The following is a 24,457-nucleotide window of genomic DNA, read 5'->3' as shown; positions in this document are numbered from 1 at the left end:
CATTTCTGCCAGTGCCGAACAGTCCATTCTGAGCTGCGGCTTTATCTTGCCGATGAACTCCTTGCTGTGGTGGAGACCCACAGGTTTTGGGTGTAGTTTTTGATGCCCGGCTGACTTGGCTGCCTCATATTCGGCAGCTTAAACAGGCATGTTGGCGGCATCTAAATGCTCTGAGATGCTTGAGCCACACCTGCTGGAGTGCTGACTGATCTACCCTGTTACGGCTCTACCAGACGTTAATCCAGTCTCATCTGGATTATGGGAGCCTGGCTAATGGCTCAGCATCCCCATCTGCACTACGGGTACTGGACCCAATCCTACACAGCGGAATATGCCTTGCCACTAGTGCTTTCCGGACCAGCCCAGTGGACAGCATACTTGCGGAGGCAGGTGTCCCTACACTGCGGTTCAGGCACCAAAATTTACTGGCCGCTTATGCTGCCCATGTTTTTAGCTTGCCAGGGCATCCAAACTATCGTCTCCTGTTCCCGCGATCGGTCGTCCATCTGCCAGAACGTCGACCCCGGTCAGGTTGTACGATCGCAGTCCGCGTCAAAGAGCTTCTCTCCGGGCTTAGGGTTTTCACTGTTCCACCTCCTTTTCGGGCCACTTTGCGTACACCCCCATGGTGTGTTCCTCGCCCTTGCCTTTGGCTCGACTTGGCACAGGGCCTGAAGGACTCAGTCCCTCCAGAGGCCTTCCGCCGCAGCTTTTATTCCATCCTGGCCACGTATCAGGGCTCTGACATTGTTTACACTGACGGTTCGATGGTTGCTGGTCGTGTCGGTTATGCGCTAACTCTAGGGGACCATTCCGAACAACGTTCCTTGCTGGCTGGCTGCAGCGTTTACACTGCTGAGCTGGTCGCCATCTTTCGAGCCCTAGAGTATATCCGCTCCTGCTCAGGTGAGTCCTTCGTGGTCTGTAGCGATTCCCTGAGCGGTTTACGAGCTCTCGACCAGTATTTCCCTCTTACTCGTCTGGTGATGGCTATCCAGGAGTCCCCGCATAGTCTTGCCCGTTGCGGCCGCTCTGTGGTCTTTGTGTGGGCCCCCGGTCATGTCGGTATCCCGGGCAATGAACATGTTGACTGCCTGGCGAAAGAGGCCACCAGGCAACCATCTCTGGATGTTGGCCTCCCAGTGGCTGATTTGCAAGCGGTCCTCCGCCGAAAAGTTTTTGCGCTTTGGGACGCTGAATGGCGCGATCGGATCACGCCCAATAAACTCCGTGCCATTAAGGAGACAACGACTGTGTGGCGGTCATCCGTGCGAGCCAACCGCAGGGACTCAGTCGTCCTTTGTCGGCTCCGCATTGGCCACTCCTGGCTGACACACAGTTACTTACTGCGTCGGGAGGACCCTCCTCTGTGTCGTTGCGAGGCGGCTTTGACAGTGGCCCACATTTTGTTGGCCTGCCCCCTTTTAGCTGTGGTCAGGTGGACATTTGCGCTGCCTGATACGCTCCCTGCCCTTTTAACTGAAGACCCTGTTATGGCTGGCTTAGTTTTACGTTTTATTCGAGCAGGGGTTTTTTATCATTTAATATGAGTATTTATGTTTTATTTTATTATTTTGTGTTGAGTCTGGCCTTTGGCCTACGGTTTTAAACTGAGTTTTTAATGTGTTCTCGGTGGTTAGCTTTTCCCTTTTTATTCTATGGTCGGCCAACCACTGCCACACTCCGTGTGATTTTAATTTGTTATGTCTATTCTTTGTCTGAGTTTTTCTTGTCCTGTGTTGTCTGTTGTTTTTTTACTCTGTGTTGTAGTTTTTAAGTTTTGGAACAAGGGACCGATGACCGTTGCAGTCTGGTCCCTTTAATCCCACAAACCAACCAACCAACCAACCAATCATGCAGTGTGTTCACAGCAGAGCTGTTAGCTGCTAGCCCTCCATTTTGTTACTCAGGTCTCCCTCCACAGTATTTTAATATGTACCGACTATAGCCTGATGCTACTGTCATCATCCTTTGGTGTTGCTATCCATGACCTCTCTGCTTTTGGCCATGACACCTATGCAGTTGCCTTTCTCTGGGTCCCAAGTCATGTGGGTGTCCCAGGGACTGAGCTGGCTGATCATTTGGTTAGAGAGGCAGATACTTACCCTCATTCCCTTTTGTGATTCCAGGTGCAGATATGCATTGCCTCATCGAATCTCATTTTGCCAAAAGTGGAATGACATCTGGTGCACTACTGCTCTCAGTAATAAACACTGCTCAATCAAGGAGACTACTGCAGTTTGGCTCTCTTCCTTCTACTCTTCTCAGGAGGAGTCCATGGTCTTATGCTGTCTATGCATCGGTCATACTTGGCTCACTCATTGTTTTCTGTTGCGTAATGAGTCACCCCCACAATTTGGTTGTGGAGCCAGACTGGCGGTATCCCATATATTGGTGGAATGTCCACTTCTTTTGGCCCTTCATGTTAAGTATTGCCTTCCAAACTCCTTGTCTTTAATATTAGTGGACAACTCACAGATGGCTGTACTGGTCCTCAGAGTTTCCTTTGTGAAAGTGGTTTTTATTTTGAGTTATCGCGTTTTGCTTTCCTCCTGGAAAAGGGGCACTGTGGTTGTGGTTGGGCCTCTCTGTGTTCCCTGGGTCTGGAAACCATGACCACTCCCTCATGCAAAGACTGCTCATTTATCCCTCTGTTTTTGCAGTTTTTAGATTTGACCTACCTTTTTATGCCTTCTGCTGTATGTGTTTTTAGCTTTCTTGCTTTATAGTTTGATCGCTCTGACTGGATCTGCCCACTTTTTGTGGATGCCTCTGTCTTACAAACGTATCTTTTGAACTGTGGGACTGATGACCTCACTGCTTAGTCCCATAATCCCCCCCTCCTCAAGCTATTAATCAGTGCCATGTGAGTTAGAGCACTGTAATGGGATAGGACAAAAGCCTTTGATCGCCATACTGCAGTCTACTTTTTTCACAGTGCCTCAGTCATAATTTTAGCATGTAAAGGTAGTAATGCTGAATTTGTTACCTTTGGATGTAAATTCATGTAAAAAATTGGTTTTTAGGCTGATTATTTTCCCTGATTTTGCTGCTTCAGTCATGGTATTGGAACATGAACACGCTGACTCAGTTGGTACACTCCAGTGTCTGTAATGGTCTTTTGACAAAAACTTCGTTAGCATGTTGTCCTGTCATTCTTGTGACTGCACAATTGCCAAATATGTGAATCAGTGTTCACAAGAACAAGCACTGTGACACAACTGTTGGGTGATGGTTGGTCAACTGATTCAAAATAGTTTGTAGTTGAGACACTTAGTGCAAGAATCTGTCATCCCCATCGTTTAATGTATAGGAAAAGAATGTTATTGTATGCAGGAGAAAAATAGTTATTAGCACTGATTCCAGACAACAGGAGTCATTAAGAGAGATTAATCTTACAACAGGGAGGAGTGTAATCAATGAACATTTTGTACCAAATTCCATTTAGTCAAATACAGATAGAAGCTTTCTGATGATGTCTACCATTTTGTCATGTTATTCGAACACAGTCTAAACTATTACTTTTATGTTCTGTTTGTTCAGGATTCAGCTTTACTGAGAATGATGCTGGATATGCCAGGAATGAAACAGCTGTTGGAAAAGATCTTTATAATGCTCTAGTTCAGTTCTTCACACTTTTTCCAGAACTTCAGAAGAATGATTTCTATGTCACCGGTGAATCATATGGTGGTAAGTAGAAATGTCATTCAAAATTATCACAAAAATATTTGTATGTGTGTTTTTTATTATTTTCTTATTATTGTTGGTAATGAGCTTAGTTGCTGATGGTTTTGTACAATGAACGGATAATTAGTGATAATGTACATCCATGTAGAATTTATTGTCCATTTGTAGAGAACTAGCACGTGGAAAAATGCACAACTGGCTGCTGTTTTCTGGCACATTATTTCCCATCATACGTTAATATTTCAAAACTAGATATTAGAGTTTTTGGGATTCTGAGGGGTGGAAATAGTGTAATTTCATATCTTACTGATTTGTGCAGCTTTATACTATCCTCTCATTACCTATTAGCAGACAGAACATTATTTCCCCAGGCATTATAAATGGAGCTCATCAAGAGTTTCATTGTAAATAAGACAAAAAAAATTAAATTTCAGTATTTATATGTGCTGTGGCTTTCATGGCTGGTATGTTACGTTGCATTTCCCAGTGACAGGCTGTACTCAAACAGACCTGCATCTTCACCCTGACAAGGCTTCTTGAAATGCATGGTTCTCTTCTGATGGCTGGGTATTGTACAGAGTCATAATAACTGACCACAGCAGAAAACAAGATGTCCAGTGTGACTCCAGGTGAAATGTTGATGACGGGACCTGCCCTGTCATCTCAGCGTGTGTTTGTGAGACTAACTGGCTTCATATAATTTTTCCTCCTTTCAGGAAAGGTAAAATAAATGATATTAAATTCCACACTATACGGAGCCTCAAAGTAAGACACTTGTATTACTTTATTAATTAGAACAAGATCATGCTACTGTGATCTGAGGTAGGAAGAGGAGAGAGGGCAGGTGTAATTTCGAGATTTCCTGACAATGTCTGCTTGCACTCACTACTGCGAGTCAATACTTATTACTTATTCTGGCTTTCTTCCGTCTCAAAGTGACTTGATGCATCTGTCTGTTGAATTGGTATGTGAGTTTGATTGCTGAATTTGTTTTAGTGTGTGCGGTGGGGGGGGGGGGGGGGGGGGTGAGGGGGGTGGAGAAGGGGGCAGCAGCAACTGCGCCATCCCACCTCCACTACAGCCCTATCCTCCCCCTCTGGACACAACTTTGACTCAGAAGGGCAAAATGTCTAGATATAGACCAACCAGAATTTGTTACAGTGCATGAAAGTTGAGAGACAATTTGATTATTTGTGAAGAACTTCAAGGTTTAAATGAAATCTGTGTAACACTGTTAAGTGATCAGAATATTTTTAGATCAAAATTGCTTTTATAAATGCTGATAGTTATGGATGTCTACAAAAGAAGGTAAAAACAACTAGTCGTAACCTTTGTAGATTTCAAAAAGGCGTATGATTGCATCCATAGATCTTCAATGATGAAAATATTAAGGAATTTTGGACTTCATCCTAAATTAATAAAAATGATACATTTAACCTTAACAAACACCAAATCCAAAGTAAAATTTAGTGGAGAAATATCTGAACCATTTATGATTAAAACAGGTTTGGGACAGGGAGATTGTTTATCACCATTGCTATTCAATTGTGCTCTTGAATATGTAATGAGAGAATGGTACAAGGAAAATCCTATGAATATTAAAATTGGAACTAAGAAAGATAAAATAAACCTAAATTGCTTGGGATTTGCTGATGACCTAGCATTACTAGCTATTAATATTCAGGAAGCCACGAAACAAATAACAAGCTTACAAAATATAGCACAAAAATTAGGACTCCAGATATCATTTGAAAAGACTGAAATAATGGTAACGGATCCACTTGTAATAGATCACATCACAGTGAACAATAGGGAAATTAAAATAGTGATACAATTTAAATACCTGGGTGAAATTATAACACATAAATTGGACGAGAAACCTGCATGGCGAGCAAGAACTAATAAAATGATAAAAGCTCAAAAACTAACATGGTCTATGTACAATAAAAAATGTCTATCAATTAAAACAAAATTAAAACATTACCAGACGGTGGTTCAACCAGAGGTTACATACGGAAGTGAAACTCTTTTTAAAGTCACCCAGAAAAACAGAATTGACAAAATTTTAAAAGTGGAGAGAAGAATTGCTAGAACATGCATAAATAAGAAATATCAAAAAGCTGGGCAATGGTGGATAGTTCCAAATGAAGTGGTATACAGAGAACTGGAGCCCATCACCAATACTATACGAAAGAAAAGGATCTCTTTTTGTGGTCACATTCTGAGGACACCAGAAACCAGATTATCAAGGAAAATTGAGAAACTCTGGAATTTGAAAAAACAAGGAGGATGGCTTAAGGAAATAAGAGAGGATATGGAAGAACTGGAAATAACTCTGGATGATTTGCAGAACAAAACGCCAAATTTAAAGAAGTTGAGGGACACAGAAATAAGATTTAAACCAAAAATTGACAAACGACATACAATGAAAAGGGTATTTATAGATGAGGAACGACGAAAAGCATTGGAACGAATGAAGAGATACTGGGCCACTTGGAAGGGGAAAATACCAAAGAAGAGGACCAGAAATGATTGACTGAAGTGGTCCAATGAGGCCGTAAAAGCAGAAGAAGAAAGAAGAAATGCTGATACTAAGGGGAAAAGAGCATTGTGTGTCCAAAGTGATGATGATTTGGCTATGTAGGTGAGATCATCATTGTTAACATGACCTGGTGTACATCTAAAATATAATATTCTGGTGTCGGAAGGTGCGGAAGTTGAATGTGTGCCAGAAGGGATGGACCTGGGTGTCCACTGCGGGTCTCTGTGCTCTGGCACATGCCCGCACCATGATCCTCACCATTTGAGTGTGCCACTCCGTACCACACGAAGTCGCCGGCCAATCGCATTTCCCATGGTCATGTATTTAGGCAGACGCGCAATGCTATCCTGGGAATCCTGGCACTCGCTGTAATGTTTGGAGTGCTTCTGCATTGTTGTTGTCTCGCCGTGTTTATCACCTCAGTTCTTGCTTGCTTGCCTCGTGTTGTGTCCTGGTCGGTCATAGTGTCTGTCGTCCTCTACTCATTCGTCTGTCCCGTGCACCACTTGCTGGTCGCTCACAGCTATAACATTGGCGAAGATGTAAAAGGTTTGGTAGCATGGAGGCTAAGTTGGTCTGTCTCCTGGAGCAGCAGCAGCAGCAGCAGCAGCAGCAATAATGCCAGTTATACGTCATACAACAATCCTTGTGCCCCCAGGGGGTTCACAAATCTTTTGTGGATACATGCGTAGTGAGCATGGGACCCCAAGCTAGTGTGGTCCTCTTTCCTTTCTTGGCTGCATACCTTCCTTTTCCACATCTTTTTCCATCCCCCATCTCCCGCCCCCCCCTTCACCACCACCTCTTCCCTTCCCTTTCTTCCCCTCTGGGAGTATGTTTAGTGCCTACGTCCGGAGAGGGATGCTTGAAACTGTCAAACAGTCTCTCTTCTTTGCTTTCTCGCTTTCTCTGCTGGCAAGTCTCTGTCCTTCCTTTGTCCTTCCCTTTTCCTTACCTCTTCTCTTTACCATCTTCTCTGCTGTGGTACTTGAGACCTCTCTTCTTTCCTTTTCTTTTCTTTGTTCGTCCCTTTCTCTTTTTCCCCTCCTGTGCGTGTCTGAAGGCCAACACACGCATTCCCACACGTAGCCGGTGACGGAGTAATGCGTAATTCCCCGCCCTGGGTAGCAGGTAGGACACGTACGTACCCCCTGGTAATGGCCAGGCCCAGGGAGGGGTGATTACCCAAGCTGGTACCTTCTGAAAGTACCGATTGGTCCCTCCGTCCGTATCTCGGGAAGTGTGAATAATCACCTAAGGCGGGAGTGCCCTCAGAGAGGGCCCCCACAAGGAAGGAGTGCACCGTTGGAGACCCCAGTAATCATGGTTTCCTCATCATCTACTATGTCTGCTCACAAGCGAATGTTAAATGAGTCTCAGCCATGGACAATTCTTCCATCAGTGCCACAGTTCCTTGTTGTTTCTTGGTCGGCTGAAGGTCAAGACTTCTCCACAGTCAACCCTTTCATTATTCAGAAAGGTGTCGACGCAATTGCAGATCCTGTAAAGTCTTGTTCCTGATTACTAAATGGCACCTTGTTGTTAGAAACAGTCAGTGCCTTCCAGGCACAAAAATTGCTGCGTACTTCACTGCTACACACCTTCCCTGTCCGGGTGGAAGTGCACCACACTTTAAATTCATCATGTGGGGTGGTTTATACACGCTCTCTCGATGGATTGTCCGAAGAGGAAATTCAAAACTACCTGTCTGACCAGGGCGTAACGGCTGTTCATAGTCATGGAAAGGGTTGACAAGGGCTTGGTTCCAACTCGTACTGTCTTCTTGGCATTTGACAGAGTTCAACTTCCATCAAACATAAAAGAGGGCTAGGAGATAATTTCCATTCACCCTTGCATCCCAAACCCTGCGTGTTGCTATCGTTGTCAGTGGTTCAATCATACCAGCCAGTCATGTTCCAATCCGGCCAAATGCATTATGTGTGGCAAGGATGCCTATGAGGGTGCTTGTCCACCTCCATCCTCTCGTTGCATCAACTGTATGAGTGACCACGCTGCTTCCTCTAGAGATTGCCCCATTTTCAAAGACGAACAGCTCATTCAGGAAATCAGAGTGAAGGAAAAGGTGTCAACATTTGCTGCTCGAAAGTTATTCGCCAGTCGAAAGCCCACTGTGCCTCATGCAGGTAAATACAGCACTGTCCTTGCCTCTTCTCAGCCTTCAAAGGAGGCAGCCACGCAGACTTGTGATCTCACTTTTAGTGCCATGGTCGTCAGATCGGCCAGCGCAAAGATCGCCTGTTCAACCTCCCCACTATTGCTCACTCTATGGCTCACCCTTCACCGGGTTCTGCTAAATCACGAGCCCTAAAATCAGACACCTGGACTTCCAAAAAAGACCCTACTCGTGAAGATTTTTTACGTACCCCGACTTCACAACCATTGATTCTTCTTTCATCTCAACATCCTGTTTCCAAGACGGCTAATAAGAAAACCAGTTCCTCTCCTTCTCTGCCACTGCCTGTCTCGTCTATAGCACCACCTGGCGGTAACTGCCCTCAGCCATCTCCTGTGTCGCCAAGGCGCACTGCTGGCGGCCAATCAACTGGCCGATCGCTGGTGGCAGGAGCTCCTCCTGAATAACTTATGGATCAGGATCTTCTGCCTTCGGCTGAATGCCGTTCCATGCTGTTGGCTACCGGCTCTCAGCAGTCATTGAGTTGAGGGAATCCGTGGTAAGATTATTAGATGATTCCCTTTTCTGTCCACCCTATGTCCATTATCCATTGGAATATCCATGGCATTAGAGCCAATCGGGACGAATTGTCAATCCTCTTATGATTCTACTCTCTGGTCATCTTCTGTCTTCATGAAACAAAGCTGCATCCTCACGATCGCTTTGTTTTCCCTCATTTTCAGTCAGTCCGATTTGATCTCCCCTCTGTTGATGGCACTCAGGCATATGGAGGACTCATGATTCTTCTCCATGATACTGTCCATTATCACCCAATTCCCTTAAACGGTTCCTTCAAAGCTGTTACTGTCCATCTTTTCCTTTCAGGATACACTTTCTCTCTTTGTACAGTATACATTCCATCGTCCACACCAATGGCAAGAGCTGATCTCCTTCATCTTCTTGGTCAGTTTCCGCCCACCTATCAATGCCCACCACCCGCTTTGGGGACCTCTGCGTCCTTGTCTGTGCGGCTCACTATTGATAGACGTCTTCCACCAAGTGGATCTTGTTTGCCTGAACACTGGTGACCCTACTTTTTTGTCTGCCTCCACGACAAATTTCTCTCATTTTGACCTTTCGGTTGGTACTGTTCCGCTAGCTCGACGCTTTGAGTGGTTTGCTCTTGCTGATATACACTCGAGTAGCCACTTTCCATGTGTCCTTAGATTGCAGCCACAACTGCCATATATGCGCCCGAGACACTGGTAGTTTGCCCAAGCCGACTGGACACTTTTTTCATCTCTAGCGACATTAGATGACCGTCACTTTCCTAGCATCGACAATGAGGTCACTCATATTACAAAAGTTATTCTTACAGCTGCAGAACGTTCAGTACCTCGCACCTCCGATTTGCCCCAGCAGCCCCCAGTTCCTTGGTAGAACGAGGCATGCCATGATGCAATACGTGAGCCATCCTACTTTTGCCAACTGTATCAGCTATAAGCAGTTCCGTGCGTGATGCCGTCACGTCATCTGCAATAGCAAGAAGTCAAGCTGGGACTTCTTTACTAGCTCATTTAACACCTTCACTCCATCCTCGGAAGTTTAGAGTCAGATTCGACGGTTATCTGGTGCACCTAGTTTTTCCCCGGTCTCAGAGCTCACTGTAGTGCATGATACCTTAATGGATCCTGTCGCAATTTCTAACTCATTGGGTCAATCCTTTGCTGAGATTTCGAGCTCTTCACAGTACCCGCCAGCTTTTCTCCCGAAGAAATGTGCAGCGGAAGTGCGGCCTCTTGCTTTCTCCTCTCAAAATCGCAAAAGCTATAATTCTGTTTTCTCCATGCGGGAGCTCCAACATGCACTCTCTTCTTCTCGCTCTTCCGCCCCAGGACCAGATGGTATCCACATCCAAATGTTGCTGCATTTATTGTACCAGAGTCTGCACTACCTCCTTCACCTTTATAATCTAATTTGGACCAACAGTACTTTTCCCAGAAGATGGCGGGAAGCTATTGTCGTTCCTGTTCCGAAACCTGGAAAGGACAAAGATCTCCCCTCTAGCTGTCGTCCCATTTCTCTCATGAGCATTGTATGTAAGGTTTTGGAGTGTATGGTGAATTGCCGTTTAGCCTGCTGGCTGGAGTCCCGAAGTCTTTTAACACCTGCCCAATGTGGTTGCTGAGAGCATCATTCTGCCATTGACCATCTTGTTGCTCTCTCCACTTATATCATGAACAATTTTCTCTGAAAACGCCAAACAGTAGCAATATTTTTTGGTCTGGAGAGAGCATACGATACCTGTTGGAGGACAGGCATCCTCCACACACTGTTCTCTTGGAGCTTTCGAGGTCGGCTGCCCCTTTTTCTTCATGAATTTATCGCAGAGCACATATTTAAAGTGTGGGTGAACACTACTTTCTCCCGTACTTTCTCCCAAGAAAACGGGGTACCCCAGGGCTCCGTGCTAAGTGTTGTACTGTTTGCCATTGCCATAAATCCAATTATGGATTGTCTCCTTCCCGATGTCTCAGGCTCCCTCTTTGTGGACTATTTTGCGATGTACTACAGCTCTCAACAGACCAGCCTTCTTGAACAATGTCTTCAAGGATGTTTCGATCGCCTCCACTCTTGGAGCATCGAAACCAGCTTCCACTTTTCTCCCAGTAAGACCGTTTGTGTCAATTTTTGGCGTCATACAGTGTTTCTTCCACCTTTCTTACATCTAGGCCATGTCAACCTACTATTCGCAGACATCGCTAAATTCTTGGGTCTTATGTTTGATAGAAAACTGTGCTGGTACTCCCACGTTTCCTATCTTTTGGCTCGCTGTCTGCAATCCCTCAACACCCTCCGTGTCCTGAATGGTACCTCCTGGGGAGTGGACCGAGTGGTCCTTTTCCGCCTCTATCGCGCCTTAGTGTGCTCGAAATTGGAGTATGGAAGCATAGTTTACTCCTCTGCTAGGACGTCTATTCTTTGGCGTCTCGACTCTGTCCACTACTGTGGATTACCTTTAGCGTCTGCAGCTTTTTACACCAGCCCTATGGAAATCCTTCATGCTGAGACTGCTGAACCTCTGCTGTCCAATCGGCGAGTTGTCCTTCTGAGTCGTTATGCTAGCCATCTGTCTTCTATGCCTGCAAATCCGGCCCATGACATTTTTTTCGACGCCTCCTTGGATTTAAGGTATGTAGGCCACCCTTGTTCTCTACTACCACCGGGAGTCTGCTTCCGTCAATTGCTACATTCTCTTTCCTTCCATTTCCTAAAACTTTCTTGACAACTTGGGGTACAGCACTGACTTGGCTCCGGCCCCGGACCTGCCTGCTCCGTGACCTTTGGCAGTTTCCCAAGGATGGTACCCCTTCTCTTGTTTATCATCGGGCATTTGCTGCTCAATGCGCACAAATGAGGGATGCCACATTTATTTACACTGATGGCTCAAAAATATCATTTGGTGTGGGGAGTGCCTATATTGTTGGCGACACCCCTAATCGATTTCAGCTTCCTGACCAGTGTTCGGTTTTTACTGTGGAGCTTTACGCTGTTCTCCAGGCTGTCCAATACATCTGTCGCCATCAGTGGATAGAGTATATTATATGCTCAGATTCGCTCAGCTCTCTCTTCAGTATCAAAGCTCTCTACCCTGTCCACCCTCTGGTCCAATGGATTCAGAACTGCCACTTGAGGGCCGTCTGTGGCGTTCCTTTGGATCCCAGGACATGTTGGTATCCGTGGAAACGAGGCGGCCAATAAAGCGGCCAAGGCTGCAGTTTCTCTTCTTCAGTCTGCTGTTTGCATGGTTCCCTTTGCCAATCTACAGAGTGTTTTGTGTCGCCGTGTTACTCTTTTATGGTATGCACATTGGTCAACACTTCCCAATAATAAATTGCAGGACATGAAAGCCCTTCCCTGTGCTTGGACCTCTTCCTCCTGAACTCCTCGTCGTGAGGAGGTAATTTTAACTAGACTCTGGATAGGGCACTGTCTTTTTAGCCATCGACATCTTTTAAGTGGTGAACCTCCCCCGCTTTGTCCCCACTGCTCTCAACTGTGGACGGTGAGACACCTTTTACTTGAGTGCCCCTATTTTACTCCGTTATGTGCCCGTCTACAGCTGTCGCCTGATATATCTTCCATTTTAGCAGATGACACGCGCTCAGCCGATCGCGTTCTCGAGTTTATTAGTGTCAGTGAGATGAAGTCAGTCATTTGAAGCTCTTTTTGGGGACAAACAACCCCCCTTCTATAGTGGTTTTGTAAGCTTTCCTCCCATTTTTAGTTTCCCATTTTTTTTGAGTTTTGTTCCCATTGCTGCTGGTTTCCAGTTTTTTATTTTGTTTTTATTTTTTACCTTTTCCTAAGTCACAGACCAGCCGCTAATGACCGTAGCAGTTTTGCACCCTAAAACCACAAAAAAAACAAAAAAAAAACAAAAACCTTGCAATCCCGTGGCCGGCCATCCTGATTTAGGTTTTCCGTGATTTCCCTAAATCGCTCCAGGCAAATGCCGGGATGGTTCCTTTCAAAGGGCACGGCCGACTTCCTTCCCTAATCCGATGAGACTGATGTCCTCGCTGTCTGGTCTCCTTCCCCAAAACAACCAACCAATCCTTGCAGTTGATGACTGACAAAATAATGGCACGGGATGCCCTCCTGCACCAGCTGCTGGGTGTCCCGGTTTCTGATGCTTCCCCACGCTCACTATCGTTTCCACCCTTTAACGTCACTAAGGAAGATGGGGAAACATACTTGCATCATCTGAAACATTATTTTAAAGCATTTCAGGTCATGGCCGACTCCCTACAACAGCTGTCATTTTTGTCCTGGGCATCACCAGGCACTTTTTTTCTGCTCTGCAAGTTGGCACCATTGTCAGCCCCCATGGCCCTTTCCTTTAACAAGATATGTGTGCTGCTAACTAACTACTATTTCCAGTGATACCATGTCTAACAACCCTACCACAACAAAGGTAAGATTTAGTTATGATTGTAGTGTTGCTCACACTGTTAAATATTGCATTTTCGGGCAACAACAAAGTTATATTATGTGGCAGGTGTCATTAGAGCACAGTTAATAAAGTCATTTCATGAAATAATGGATAAACTAGGCACTCATCTTTTCATGTTTCCCACGCTGGTCTCGTTGTGAACTCGTGACTCAATTGTCAAAAATCTAGATATTGATGATTCCAAGCTCGGATACAAAGAGGCCTAGGTGTTATTTTGCGATATTCAAAAGTTTTATAGATGTGTTTCATAAACCATTCTTGAAGACTAAACTTTTGCAAGTTAGGACAATGGTGATGTAAAAAAGTAATCAGCACTCTGAATTTAAGTTACACTTCTTTTTTTATTACTTTTGTTGCAACATCACTTCACAATATGAAACATACTTGAAAATATCTTCCTCACTGTTAAAGTTCACATTTCATAAACTGACTACAATTTGCATGTTTTCAACATGACGACCAAGACTTGACTCTAATAACCACTTATGCGCCCAAAAATCAGAGTTACAAGTATGTCAAAGATCATAGTGACAAAAGAAAGAATACACATAAGAATAATATCATTGCAATATAAACATATTGCTGTATCAAAGTACCTCTACATTAATTAAATCAAATCTGAATGTTGTCACAGAAATATGTTAACTGTTTTACAGAAACACAGTAGAATATTGCTGGTATCGAGAGGTTGAGGTGAGGTGCTGTAATGATTATGTAATTCAAGTACCATTACACATGTCATGGCACCTTGGCTTAAGTTCCACCAGTACCATAAACCATTCTTGGGTTACGGACTTGCAGGATCTCAGCTGCAAATGTGACTTCACTTGCACCAATCACTATTGTAAGGCGTTGTATACAGACTCCTTGATTCACGATGTTGTCATTCAACTGGCAACTGATCCAGAGGTCCGCACAGCTGCATTGAAACTCAATAACCCCTCGCTGGAAGACATTGTGTGCATAGCCCACTCCTTTGAAATCGCACAAGCAGCGGAGAAACATTGTCGAGACTCCTCCTTGTAGGACATCACTATGGCTTCAGAGCTGCTGGTTGCCCCTTGTCGGTGGTGCTTTTCCACCCATTCTCGTGCAGTCTGTCCCCATCACACGCTCTGTCAGAAAGATGGCCATCTCCAATCTGTTTGCCTGAGCTGCTCCACGTGCTCCCGCCCCTCACCCATAGGGCATCAGGATTCCGTGCATAGGATGTGATCAGTCGTTCCACTGGACACCCCATTGACGCAGAAGATGTTTCTTGCGCATTGCATTTTTATTGTGGACATTTGTTTCCTGGTCGATACAGGGGCCACCATCTCCTTGACCAATCTGGCGACGTATACACGCCTGGATTCCCTGGAGCTGTCTCCCACCTCTTGGCAATTGGTCGCGTATGGTGATGGTTCTATCTCCCTCCGTGGGCAGTTCTTGTTCTTGACCACCTATAAACACGTTCCCCAGCTCTTGACCCTTGGTTGACCATCCTCGACTTCAAACATTTGTGGACTTGATGCTTTTACACTGTTTGGCTTTTCGATTTCTGATGAAGTTAAGTTCATTTCCACTGCAGTCCCTTTCCTGGACCGGACAGTCTGTGCTCATCCTGTGCCTCTCTGCTGGTCTGACATAGGGTGTGCTTCATACTTCCAGGTGCACATTGCTCTCCAGCCAGGTGCTCAGCCACAGTTCTTCTGGGCTCGGCCCATTCTGGTGGTCTTACGTCCAGCAGTCAAGCAAGAGCTCGATCGACTGCAGGCTGCTGGCAATCTCGAGCCTATGAAAGCGAGTGCTTGGGCAACCCCGTTAGTGGTGATCAGGAAACCCAATGGCTCCGTTTGCCTATGTGGGGATTTCTAAGTTACAACAATGCGCTGTCCCTGGTAGAAACTTCTCACCAAACATGCACTTGGCGAGTACTTCTCTTAGACTGACTTGGCGGAGGCTTACCACCAATTACCCTTAGATGAGCAATCCCAGAAAATCATTGTTATAAACATGCCTTTCGGATTATATAAATACAAGCCCCTTCCATTTGGTATTTCCTCGGTGCCGGCCATTGTCCAGAGGTACCTGTAGCAGCTCACACAGCCCATCCCAGTTTGTGTCAGTTATCTCGATTGCATTGTGGTTGCCAGCTGTACACACCACGAGCATTTGCAAAACCTTGGTACCTTATTTCATGCCCTGCAGGCCACAGGTTTATGCTGTTGGCTGGAAAAGTGTAGTTTCTTTCAACCAGTCTAATACTATGGGCAATGGCTCAGTAAAGAGGGCATTTTTCCATTGGATCACAATGTCATGGCCATAAACTCCCTTCCCTGCCCCAAGGATTTATCTGACCTCCCAGGGTTGTTTTTTTTTGGGGGGGGGGGGGGGGGGCAAGGTTAATTACTACTTAAAGCTTTTACTCCAGGCTGCTGACATTGCACAGCCCCTCAATTGTTTGCATTGCAAAGGGGTGCCTTTCAACTGGACTCCTGCCTGTTATCAAGCTCTTCTCCGCTTAAAAATTATGTTCAAGTCCGCCCCTTGCCTTACTCCCTTCCCTTTGGACCACCTCTTGGTTCTGGTGGCCGATGCTTCAGCCTATGGTATTGGGGCCGTCTTGGCTCACAGGAATGATGATGGCTCAGAACAGTCCATTGCATATGTGTCCAAGATGCTATCCCAAGCACAGAGGAACTATTCTCAGATTGAGAAAGAGGCTCTGGTGATGGTGTTTGCCATTCAAAAGTTTCAGATCTACCTGTTTGAGACTAAGTTCACTCTCCTCATTGATCACAAGCCTTTGGTTATCCTATTCAGCCCACTTACGTTATCCGATATAAGCCCATCTCTCAACAATCCAATGCAGATGCCTTGTCGTGTCCCCCCTCAGGTCCTGATCCTGAGTTCGACCAACAGGAAGTTCTCTGCTTTCACATTGATACAGCCTGCCAAGATACACTGCATGGATTTCCCGTAGCAGCTGCACAGGTTACCTCTGCCACACACCGGGACTCCGTTCTGTAGCAGGTTCTCCGCTATGTGACCCATGTTTGGTCCACCTATCTGACTCGCTGGTTGAAAACTGAATTCATCCCGTGGCGGCACCTCTCCCACAGGCTCTCGGTTGTAGCGGGTGTCCTTCTCATGGCTGCAGAGGCTGACACCTGCCGGGTGGCCATCCCACTCTAATGAGCATCATTGGCCACTAGAAAAATTATATAAGTATTCCTGATAAGTGCAGAAAGAGCAAACAAACAGGCAGCCTCAAATCTTCTGCTGGAAAATTGATTGTAACTACTGTTCCCTAATCTTAATAGGTTCTCTTTCTTTCATAGTATTAAGTGATTTAATTAAATCTGTCCTTTGGCGTTACTTTTGAATATGAAAATTGAAACTGACTTTTTGATCAAAAATAAAATATTTAGTACTGTGGATCTTAATTACTGTCTTCTTGGCTGGAAAAGAGTAAATTATTAATTTTGCAGTAATGTGTGGCATCTTCGGAGTGCAATCGAGCACACCCAAGGTTAAAGTAGTTCTTAGCAGCCAGCGTAAGAAACAGCTTTTCAAGATCTGCATCGTAATGTAGCTCTCACCTCTGCGGGTCCGGGGGTTAGAATAGGCCCGAGGTATTCCTGCCTGTCATAAGAGGCGACTAAAAGTAGTCCCTCCCCCTCAAGGGACGGTTCCACAACTTACATTTGTGGTCATTTTGGTTTTTCGCTTATTCTGGTTTCTTCCTTCCTTTGTTTGGTTCCTTTCTTTGTCCTTCTCCCTCTCACTCTCTTCCTTGCCTCCTCCTCCTCCTTGCCTTCTTGTCCACCCTCTGGTCTCCGCCTTGACGTTTGAGACAGTCTGTTCTTTCTCTACCTCTCTCCCTTTTTTTCCTCTTCTTCTTTCCTCCCTGTGCGTGCCTGAAGGCTGACCCACCCGTTCGCACGTGTAGCTGGTGACGGGGTAATGTGTAATTTCCCGCCCTGGGTAGACAAGTAAGGCACACACGTACCCCCTGGTAAAGACCAGGCCTAGGGAGGGGTGATTGCCTGAGCTGACACCTTCCGACCATGCCGATTGGTCCCTCCGTTCGTTTCTCGGGAGGTGTGACCTGAGGTGTAAACATTCACCTAAGGCGGGAGCGCCCTCTGAGAGGGTCCCCACAAGGAAGGAGCGCGCCATCGGAGATGCTGGCAATCATGGGGGATTCCTCCGCAATGGATTTCTCTTCTTCTTCTTCTTCTTCTTCTTCTTCTCTCTCGACTTCTGCCCAAAAACGGAAACTTGACCAACCACCAGTGACAAAAGTACTACCACCTGCCCCAAAGTTCCTCGTAGTTTCTAGATCTGAGGACAGAAAGGATTTTTCATCTGTCAACCCTTTGGTTATTCCGAAGAGTGTAGATGCCATAGCCGGATCTGTCAAGTCTTGTACCAGGATGCGTAACGGTACCTTGTTGTTAGAAACTGCCTTTCAGGCACAAAAACTGCTTCGGGCCGCACTCCTGTACACGTTCCCTGTCCGGCTCACCGTACTTTGAATTTGTCGCGTGGTGTGGTATATACTAGATCACTCGACGGATTGACTGATGAGGAGATTCAGTCTTTCCTCGCTGAGCAGGGTGTGACGGCTGTCCATACGGTCATGAAAAAGGTCAACACTTTTCTTGACCTTTGATAGTGTTCAGCTGCCGTCGCGCAAAAAAGCGGGTTATGAGGTTATTTCTGTTCGCCCCTATGTCCCGACATCTATGCACTGCTACCAGTGTTAGCATTTTAATCACACCCACCAGTCTTGTTCTAATGTGGCTAAATGCGTCACTTGTGGCAGGGACGCCCATGAGGGTGACTGTCCACCTCCGCCTCCTCGTTGCGTGAGCTATCAGGGTGACCATGCAGCGTCCTCCCGTGACTGTGCCATCTACAAGGATGAACGCTGTATACAGGAAATTCGGGTCAAAGAGAAAGTGTCCACCTCAGCTGCTCGCAAGCTATTTGCTAATAGGAAGCCCACACTGCTCCCAGCGGGGAAATACAGTACTGTCATCGCCTCTCCTCAGACTACGAGGGAGGTGTCGACGCAGACATGCGATCTGACCCTCAGCACTACGGTCGTCCGTTCAGCCAGTGCTAAGATTGCCCAGTCAGTGTCTCCTCTTCCTCCTGCCACCCCTAAGACACAAGCACCTTCATCAGCTTCTGCCAAGACTAAGACCCCGAAGTCAGATGCACGGGCCTTCAAGAAGGAACTGTTCCGTGAAGACTTCCTACATACCTTGAACTCCCAGCCATCGACCCATTGACCAGTACTTCGACTAAACGACCTTCCAAGAAGGCTCATAGGAAGCAAAGTTCTCCTTCTCCGCCATGGCGCATTTCTTCTCCTGCGCCACCCAGCAGTTGCCGCCCCAGGCCGTCATCCGTTTCGCCTGGCCACACCACTGGTAGCCGAACATCTGACCGTTCACCGGTGGAGGAAGCTCCCCCTCCCGGCCATCTTAACAAGATGGCCGACAAACCTATTGAACAAATGGACGATGACTCTCCGCCTATTGATAGCGGCGGCAGTGCTCGCTCGAAGCCAGGCCCTCAGCGGCCTTCGAGGTGACCCCTTCTTGCTTCTCCTTTTTCTTTTTCTTCTCACGATGGCACTTCTTCATTGGAATATTCACGGCATTCGCTCCAACCGAGAGGACTTAAAGTTGCTGCTACACTTGCACTGTCCGCTCGTAGTAGCTCTCCAGCAAAGTTGCTGCTACGCTTGCACTGTCCGCTCGTCGTAGCTCTCCAGGAAACGAAGCTACGCCCGTGCGATCAAATTGACTAGGCACACTATGCCTCTGTGCGTTTTGACCTACCCCCTGTGGCAGGTATTCCGGCTTTTGGGGGGTTGTGTTGCTGGTCCGGATAATATTTACTATGATCCCATCACATTGCACACCGACCTGCAGGCAGTTGCCATCCAAATTACTCTCCCCACTTTTACATTTTACATTTGTACCGTTTACACTCCATCGTCGTCTGCCGTTACCAGGGCAGACATGATGCAAATTATTGCTCAGCTGCCTGCACCATTTTTGTTGACTGGAGACTTCAATGCCCAGCATCCCCTTTGGGGCTCTCCAGCATCCTGCCCAGGAGGCTCCCTGTTAGCACACCTTTTCAACCACCTCAACCTTGTCTGCCTCAATACTTTTCTTTCGGACATAACTCACACCTATTCCCATTTAGACCTCTCTATATGTACTACCCAACTTGCACACCGGTATGAGTGGTACGCACTTTCTGATATGTATTCGAGCGACCACTTCCCTTGTGTTATCCATCCCCTGCATCATATCCCCTCTCCATGCTCAACTAGTTGGAACATCTCCAAAGCAGACTGGGGGCTCTTCTCTTCTTTCAGGATCAAACCTTCACAAGCTACGATACTCAGGTCGCACACCTCATGGAAGTCATTCTCACTGCTGCTGAAAATTCCATCCCTCACACTACTTCTTCTCCACATTGCGTACCAGTCCCCTGGTGGCCCGCAGCATGTAGAGACGCTTTAGGTGCTCGTAGACGTGCTTTACACACCTTTAAACGCCACCCTACAAAGGCGAATTGGCTCAATTATAAGCAATTACGTGTGCAGTGTCATCGTGTTATTAAAGAAACCAAGAAAGCCAGCTGGGCTGCTTTCACAAGCACCTTCAACAGTTTTACTCCTTCTTCTGTTGTCTGGGGTAGCCTGTGCCGGCCACCTGGCACTAAGGTCCACTCACCATTTTGTGGCTTGACGGTCGCAAATGACGTCCTTGTGGCCCCTGAGGATGTCTCCAATGCCTTCGCCCACTTTTTCACAGAGGTTTCGAGCTCCGCTCATTACCACCCTGCCTTCCTCCCCCGAAAACAGACAGAGGAGGTAAGGCCACCTAACTTCCGCTCCTCGAATCGTGAAAGTTATAATGCCCCATTCACCATGCGGGAACTCGAAAGTGCACTTGCCCAGTCACGGTCCTCCACTCCAGGGCCTGATTCTATTCATATTCAGATGCTGAAGAACCTTTCTCCTGCGGGTAAAGGTTTTCTTCTTCGTACTTATAATCGCATCTGGATTGAGGGTCATGTTCCCACATGCTGGCGCGAATCTATTGTTGTCCTGATTCCTAAGCAGGGAAAGGACAAGCACTTGCCTTCCAGTTATCGACCCACCTCCCTTACCAGCTGTGTCTGTGAGGTGATGGAACGAATGGTTAACTCTTGTTTGGTTTGGCTGCTCGAATCTCGATGCCTACTTACCAATGTACAATGTGGATTTCGTAGGCGCCGCTCTGCTGTTGACCATATGGTTACCTTGTCGACCTTCATTATGAATAACTTCTTGCGGAAGCACCCGACCGTGGCTGTGTTCTTTGATTTGGAGAAGGCTTACGACACCTGTTGGAGGGCGGGCATTCTCTGCACCATGCATACATGGGGCTTTCGCGGTCGCCTCCCTCCTTTTATTCGTGCCTTTTTAATGGATCGACAGTTCAGGGTACGTGTGGGTTCTGTCCTGTCCGACGCCTTTCGCCAGGAGAATGGGGTGCCTCAGGGATCAGTGTTGAGCGTCACTCTCTTCGCCATAGCGATCAATCCAATAATAGATTGCCTCCCAGCTGATGTAACAGGCTCCCTTTTCGTGGACGATTTTACCATCTATTGCAGTGCGCAGCATACATGTTTCCTGGAGTGCTGTCTTCAGTGTTGTCTTGACCGTCTTTACTCCTGGAGTGTCGCCAGTGGCTTCCGTTTTTCTGCCGAGAAGACGTCTGTATTAACTTCTGACGCTACAAAGAGTTTCTCCCACCGTCCTTACGTCTCAGTCCCGTAGCTCTCCAATTCGTGGAGACATCAAAATTTTTAGGTTTTGCATTTGATAGGAAACTTAGCTGGTCTCCACATGTGTCCTATTTGGCTGCCTGTTGTACCCATTCTCAAAATGTCCTCTGTGTTCTCAGCGGTACGTCGTGGGGAGAGGATCGAACCGTCCTACTTCGCCTATATCGGTCGATCGTCTGCTCAAAGCTGGATTATGGGAGCTGTGTATACTCCTCTGCACGGCCATCCATCTTACGCCACCTCAACTCTATACAACATCGGGGGCTACATCTTGCGATCGGGGCGTTCTATACTAGTCCCATCGAGAGTCTTCATGCTGAAGCCGGTGAATTGCCACTAACCTACCGGCGCTATATACTGCTTTGTCGGTATGCCTGTCGGCTATTGTCAATGCCCGACCACCCATCCCCTTATTTTGACGACTCTCTCGACCGTCAATACGGGTTGTATGTATCTGCCCTGCTACCCCCTGGAGTTTGCTTTCATCGCCTCCTGCAGCACCTTGATTTTTCATTCCCTGCAACCTTTCGAGTGGGCGAGTGCCAAACGCCACCTTGGCTCCAGTCTCAGGTTTACATTCACCTTGACCTCAGCTCGCTCCCAAAGGAGGTTACCCCAGCTTCGGTACGCCGCTCCCAGTTTGTCGAACTTCGTTCGAAGTTCATTAATATGATCTTCATTGATACAGATGGCTCTAAGACCAATGACGGTGTTGGGTGATCTTTTATTGTTGGGGCACACAGTTTCCAATACCGGCTCCATGGCCATTGTTCGGTCTTCACAGCTGAGCTATTTGCCCTCTGCCAGGCTGTTCTTTACATCCGCCGCCACCGACATTCTGCTTATGTCATCTGCTCTGATTCCCTGAGCGCCATCCAGAGCCTCAGTGATCCGTATCTGGTTCATCCTTTCGTGCACTGGATCCAACGCTCTCTTCAGCAGCTGGCGGACGACGGTTCTCCAGTTACCTTTATGTAGGCTGCTGGCAATGTCGGTATCCCTGGGAATGAAGCTGCAGATGCCGCGGCCAAGGCTGCGGTCCTCCAGCCTTGGACAGCTTCTTGTTGTGTGCCTTCATCTGATTTTAGCAGGGTCATTTGTCAGCGCATTTTATCGCTGTGGCATGCCGCTTGGGCTACACTTACGGACAACAAGCTTCGGGCCTTGAAACCTCTTCCCACAGCTTGGACAACCTTTTCATGCCCTTCTCGCCGGGAGGAGGTCGTTTTGGCCCAGTTACGAATCAGTTGTTGAAAGAAAGAAATATAAACCTTACAATGTACTTTTATATGGCCTACTAAGATGACATTTATAGAAAACTATATAGTTGCAGAATGCAGTAATGGCATATTGTTAATCACAATGTTTTAATCTAGAACAGATAAATCTGAAATCTGGAGGGTAATAGTGTGACGTATTTGATACATATTTGGGTTATAATTCCTGTAACTGTGTATTTGCAGTTCCACATTTTTCATTGTTATAGTATATACTTCATAGTACTGACTCGTATAAGCAAACAACACAAGGAAAACATATAGACAATAACATTCAAGCAAAAATCCCTTTCAAAATATATTTGTTGTTGTACTCCCATGTCACAGCTGAAGAATAAAAACGAAATATAACATTTTATTGTATCACTAAAATGTACATTCTATGCCGTATGAATGTTTTCTTTGATGGAAAAATCTTGAACTGTTATTTCATATAAAAATCATGTTAGTGTAAATGTGATACTCTGTTATGTCTTTTGCGTTCTTCTTAATCATCTCCTCTTAGAAATTAGTCTGTGTGTTTATTTATAGTTTCTTATCTATTTTCAGGGAAGTATGTCCCTGCTGTATCATATACAATTCACACTCAGAATCCAACTGCAAAACTACAAATTAATTTCAAAGGTAAGTAGTAATAAGCCTTCTGTTTTGCAGTATGCTATTATGCTTCCTTCCACACACACAATACTTTTGTGAGTGCTTGCTTGCCTATTGCAGGACCCCAGCCTTCACAGTGCTACTTCCCTTTCTGTGCTGCAAGCCTATATGTCCACTATCCCTTTCCTCCTCTGTCTTTCCATTGGATGGTCATCCTGATGCAGGCCCTGCTTGGACATAAAACCTGATTTAGGATCCTAGTTTTCCATTTCATTTTTGGCACTTTCTACATCTTTTCATTAATAAATATATGGTCTTAATTGTTGGGTTCAAACTTCCACAATTTTTCCAAATTTTTCAGAAGTGTGGATCGCGCACGGAAGACCACCCAGTGTGGTGTCTGTTCCACCTTCGTGCCTACCTTTCCAATAAGGTAGTATGTCAACACCCAGCCTGGTACACATACCATTGTGTGTTTGTCAAGTACCAGCACAATGGTAACCCTCTAACCATGCAAGGATCACACTGTTGGTGCCTGAACTGGAAACTCCCCATGCATACCAAGGAGTATGTGCCTGTCATGACTGGGGCACTGGAGCTCTGATTACTGGCCCTTTAGTCATTGCTGAGGCTTGGCAGCACCCATGGGGAAAGTGCTCGTTTGGAGTGGGTGGCACCACGGCAGATGACTTGCATATGAACTGGATGAAGCTTTCTCCCACTGGTGGTCATACGGCCTCATCACTCTTCAGAATGAAAGAGCTCGTTCAATGCGGAGACACACGACCCCAAAATGTTTCCTTCCCTGGCTATACCTTGGGAGGACTATAGGGCTAAGTGACAAGCAGAGAAATACTCCCTTCCCATCCTCCACCCCCCCCCCCCCCTCCAAACGTGGTTTGCACAAAGACAGACAAAGATCCTGTTTTGGCTACAAAGCCTTTAATGTTTGTAGAGAATATAGAGGACAAGTTTGAGGAAGTTGCAGCCATCTCCAAAATGAGGAGTGGGTCCGTTTTGATTAAAACATCATCCACTTCCCAGTCACAAGCATTGCTTGCTTGTGATAACTGGATGACTTTCCAGTGACTGTCACTCCTCTTATAATCTAAATATGGTTCAAGGTATCCTTTTTCCATTATGACCCATTATTGCAGTCTGATGATGAGCTATGCACCAACCTGGAGTGATGGGGGTGTACATTTTGTCTGTTGTGTTCATAGGGGACCAAAGGACAATAGGGTCGCTACTGGCACCTTCATCTTGGTCTTTGAGGGCTAATCATTGGCTGAAAAGGTCAAGAAGACAGTATACCAATGTGATGTGAAACCTTATGTCCCCCCTCCACCTCCTCT

General features: G+C 46.3%; 1 protein-coding gene across 1 annotated transcript in view; it reads left to right on the top strand.

Moving 5' to 3' along the window:
* Window positions 1-24,457, top strand: part of LOC124796239 (venom serine carboxypeptidase) — a 132,249-nt gene that overhangs the window by 38,551 nt on the left and 69,241 nt on the right. The window contains exons 3-4 of the mRNA XM_047260329.1: window positions 3,544-3,690; window positions 23,055-23,129. Of these exons, the coding sequence (XP_047116285.1) occupies window positions 3,544-3,690; window positions 23,055-23,129 (222 nt within the window). The remainder of the gene's footprint in view (window positions 1-3,543; window positions 3,691-23,054; window positions 23,130-24,457) is intronic.

Source organism: Schistocerca piceifrons, chromosome 4 (genome assembly GCF_021461385.2).
Source record: "Schistocerca piceifrons isolate TAMUIC-IGC-003096 chromosome 4, iqSchPice1.1, whole genome shotgun sequence".
Classification (NCBI taxonomy): Eukaryota; Metazoa; Arthropoda; class Insecta; order Orthoptera; family Acrididae; genus Schistocerca; species Schistocerca piceifrons.
Note: the sequence above shows the minus strand (reverse complement) of the source record. Positions and strands in the feature narration are given on the sequence as shown.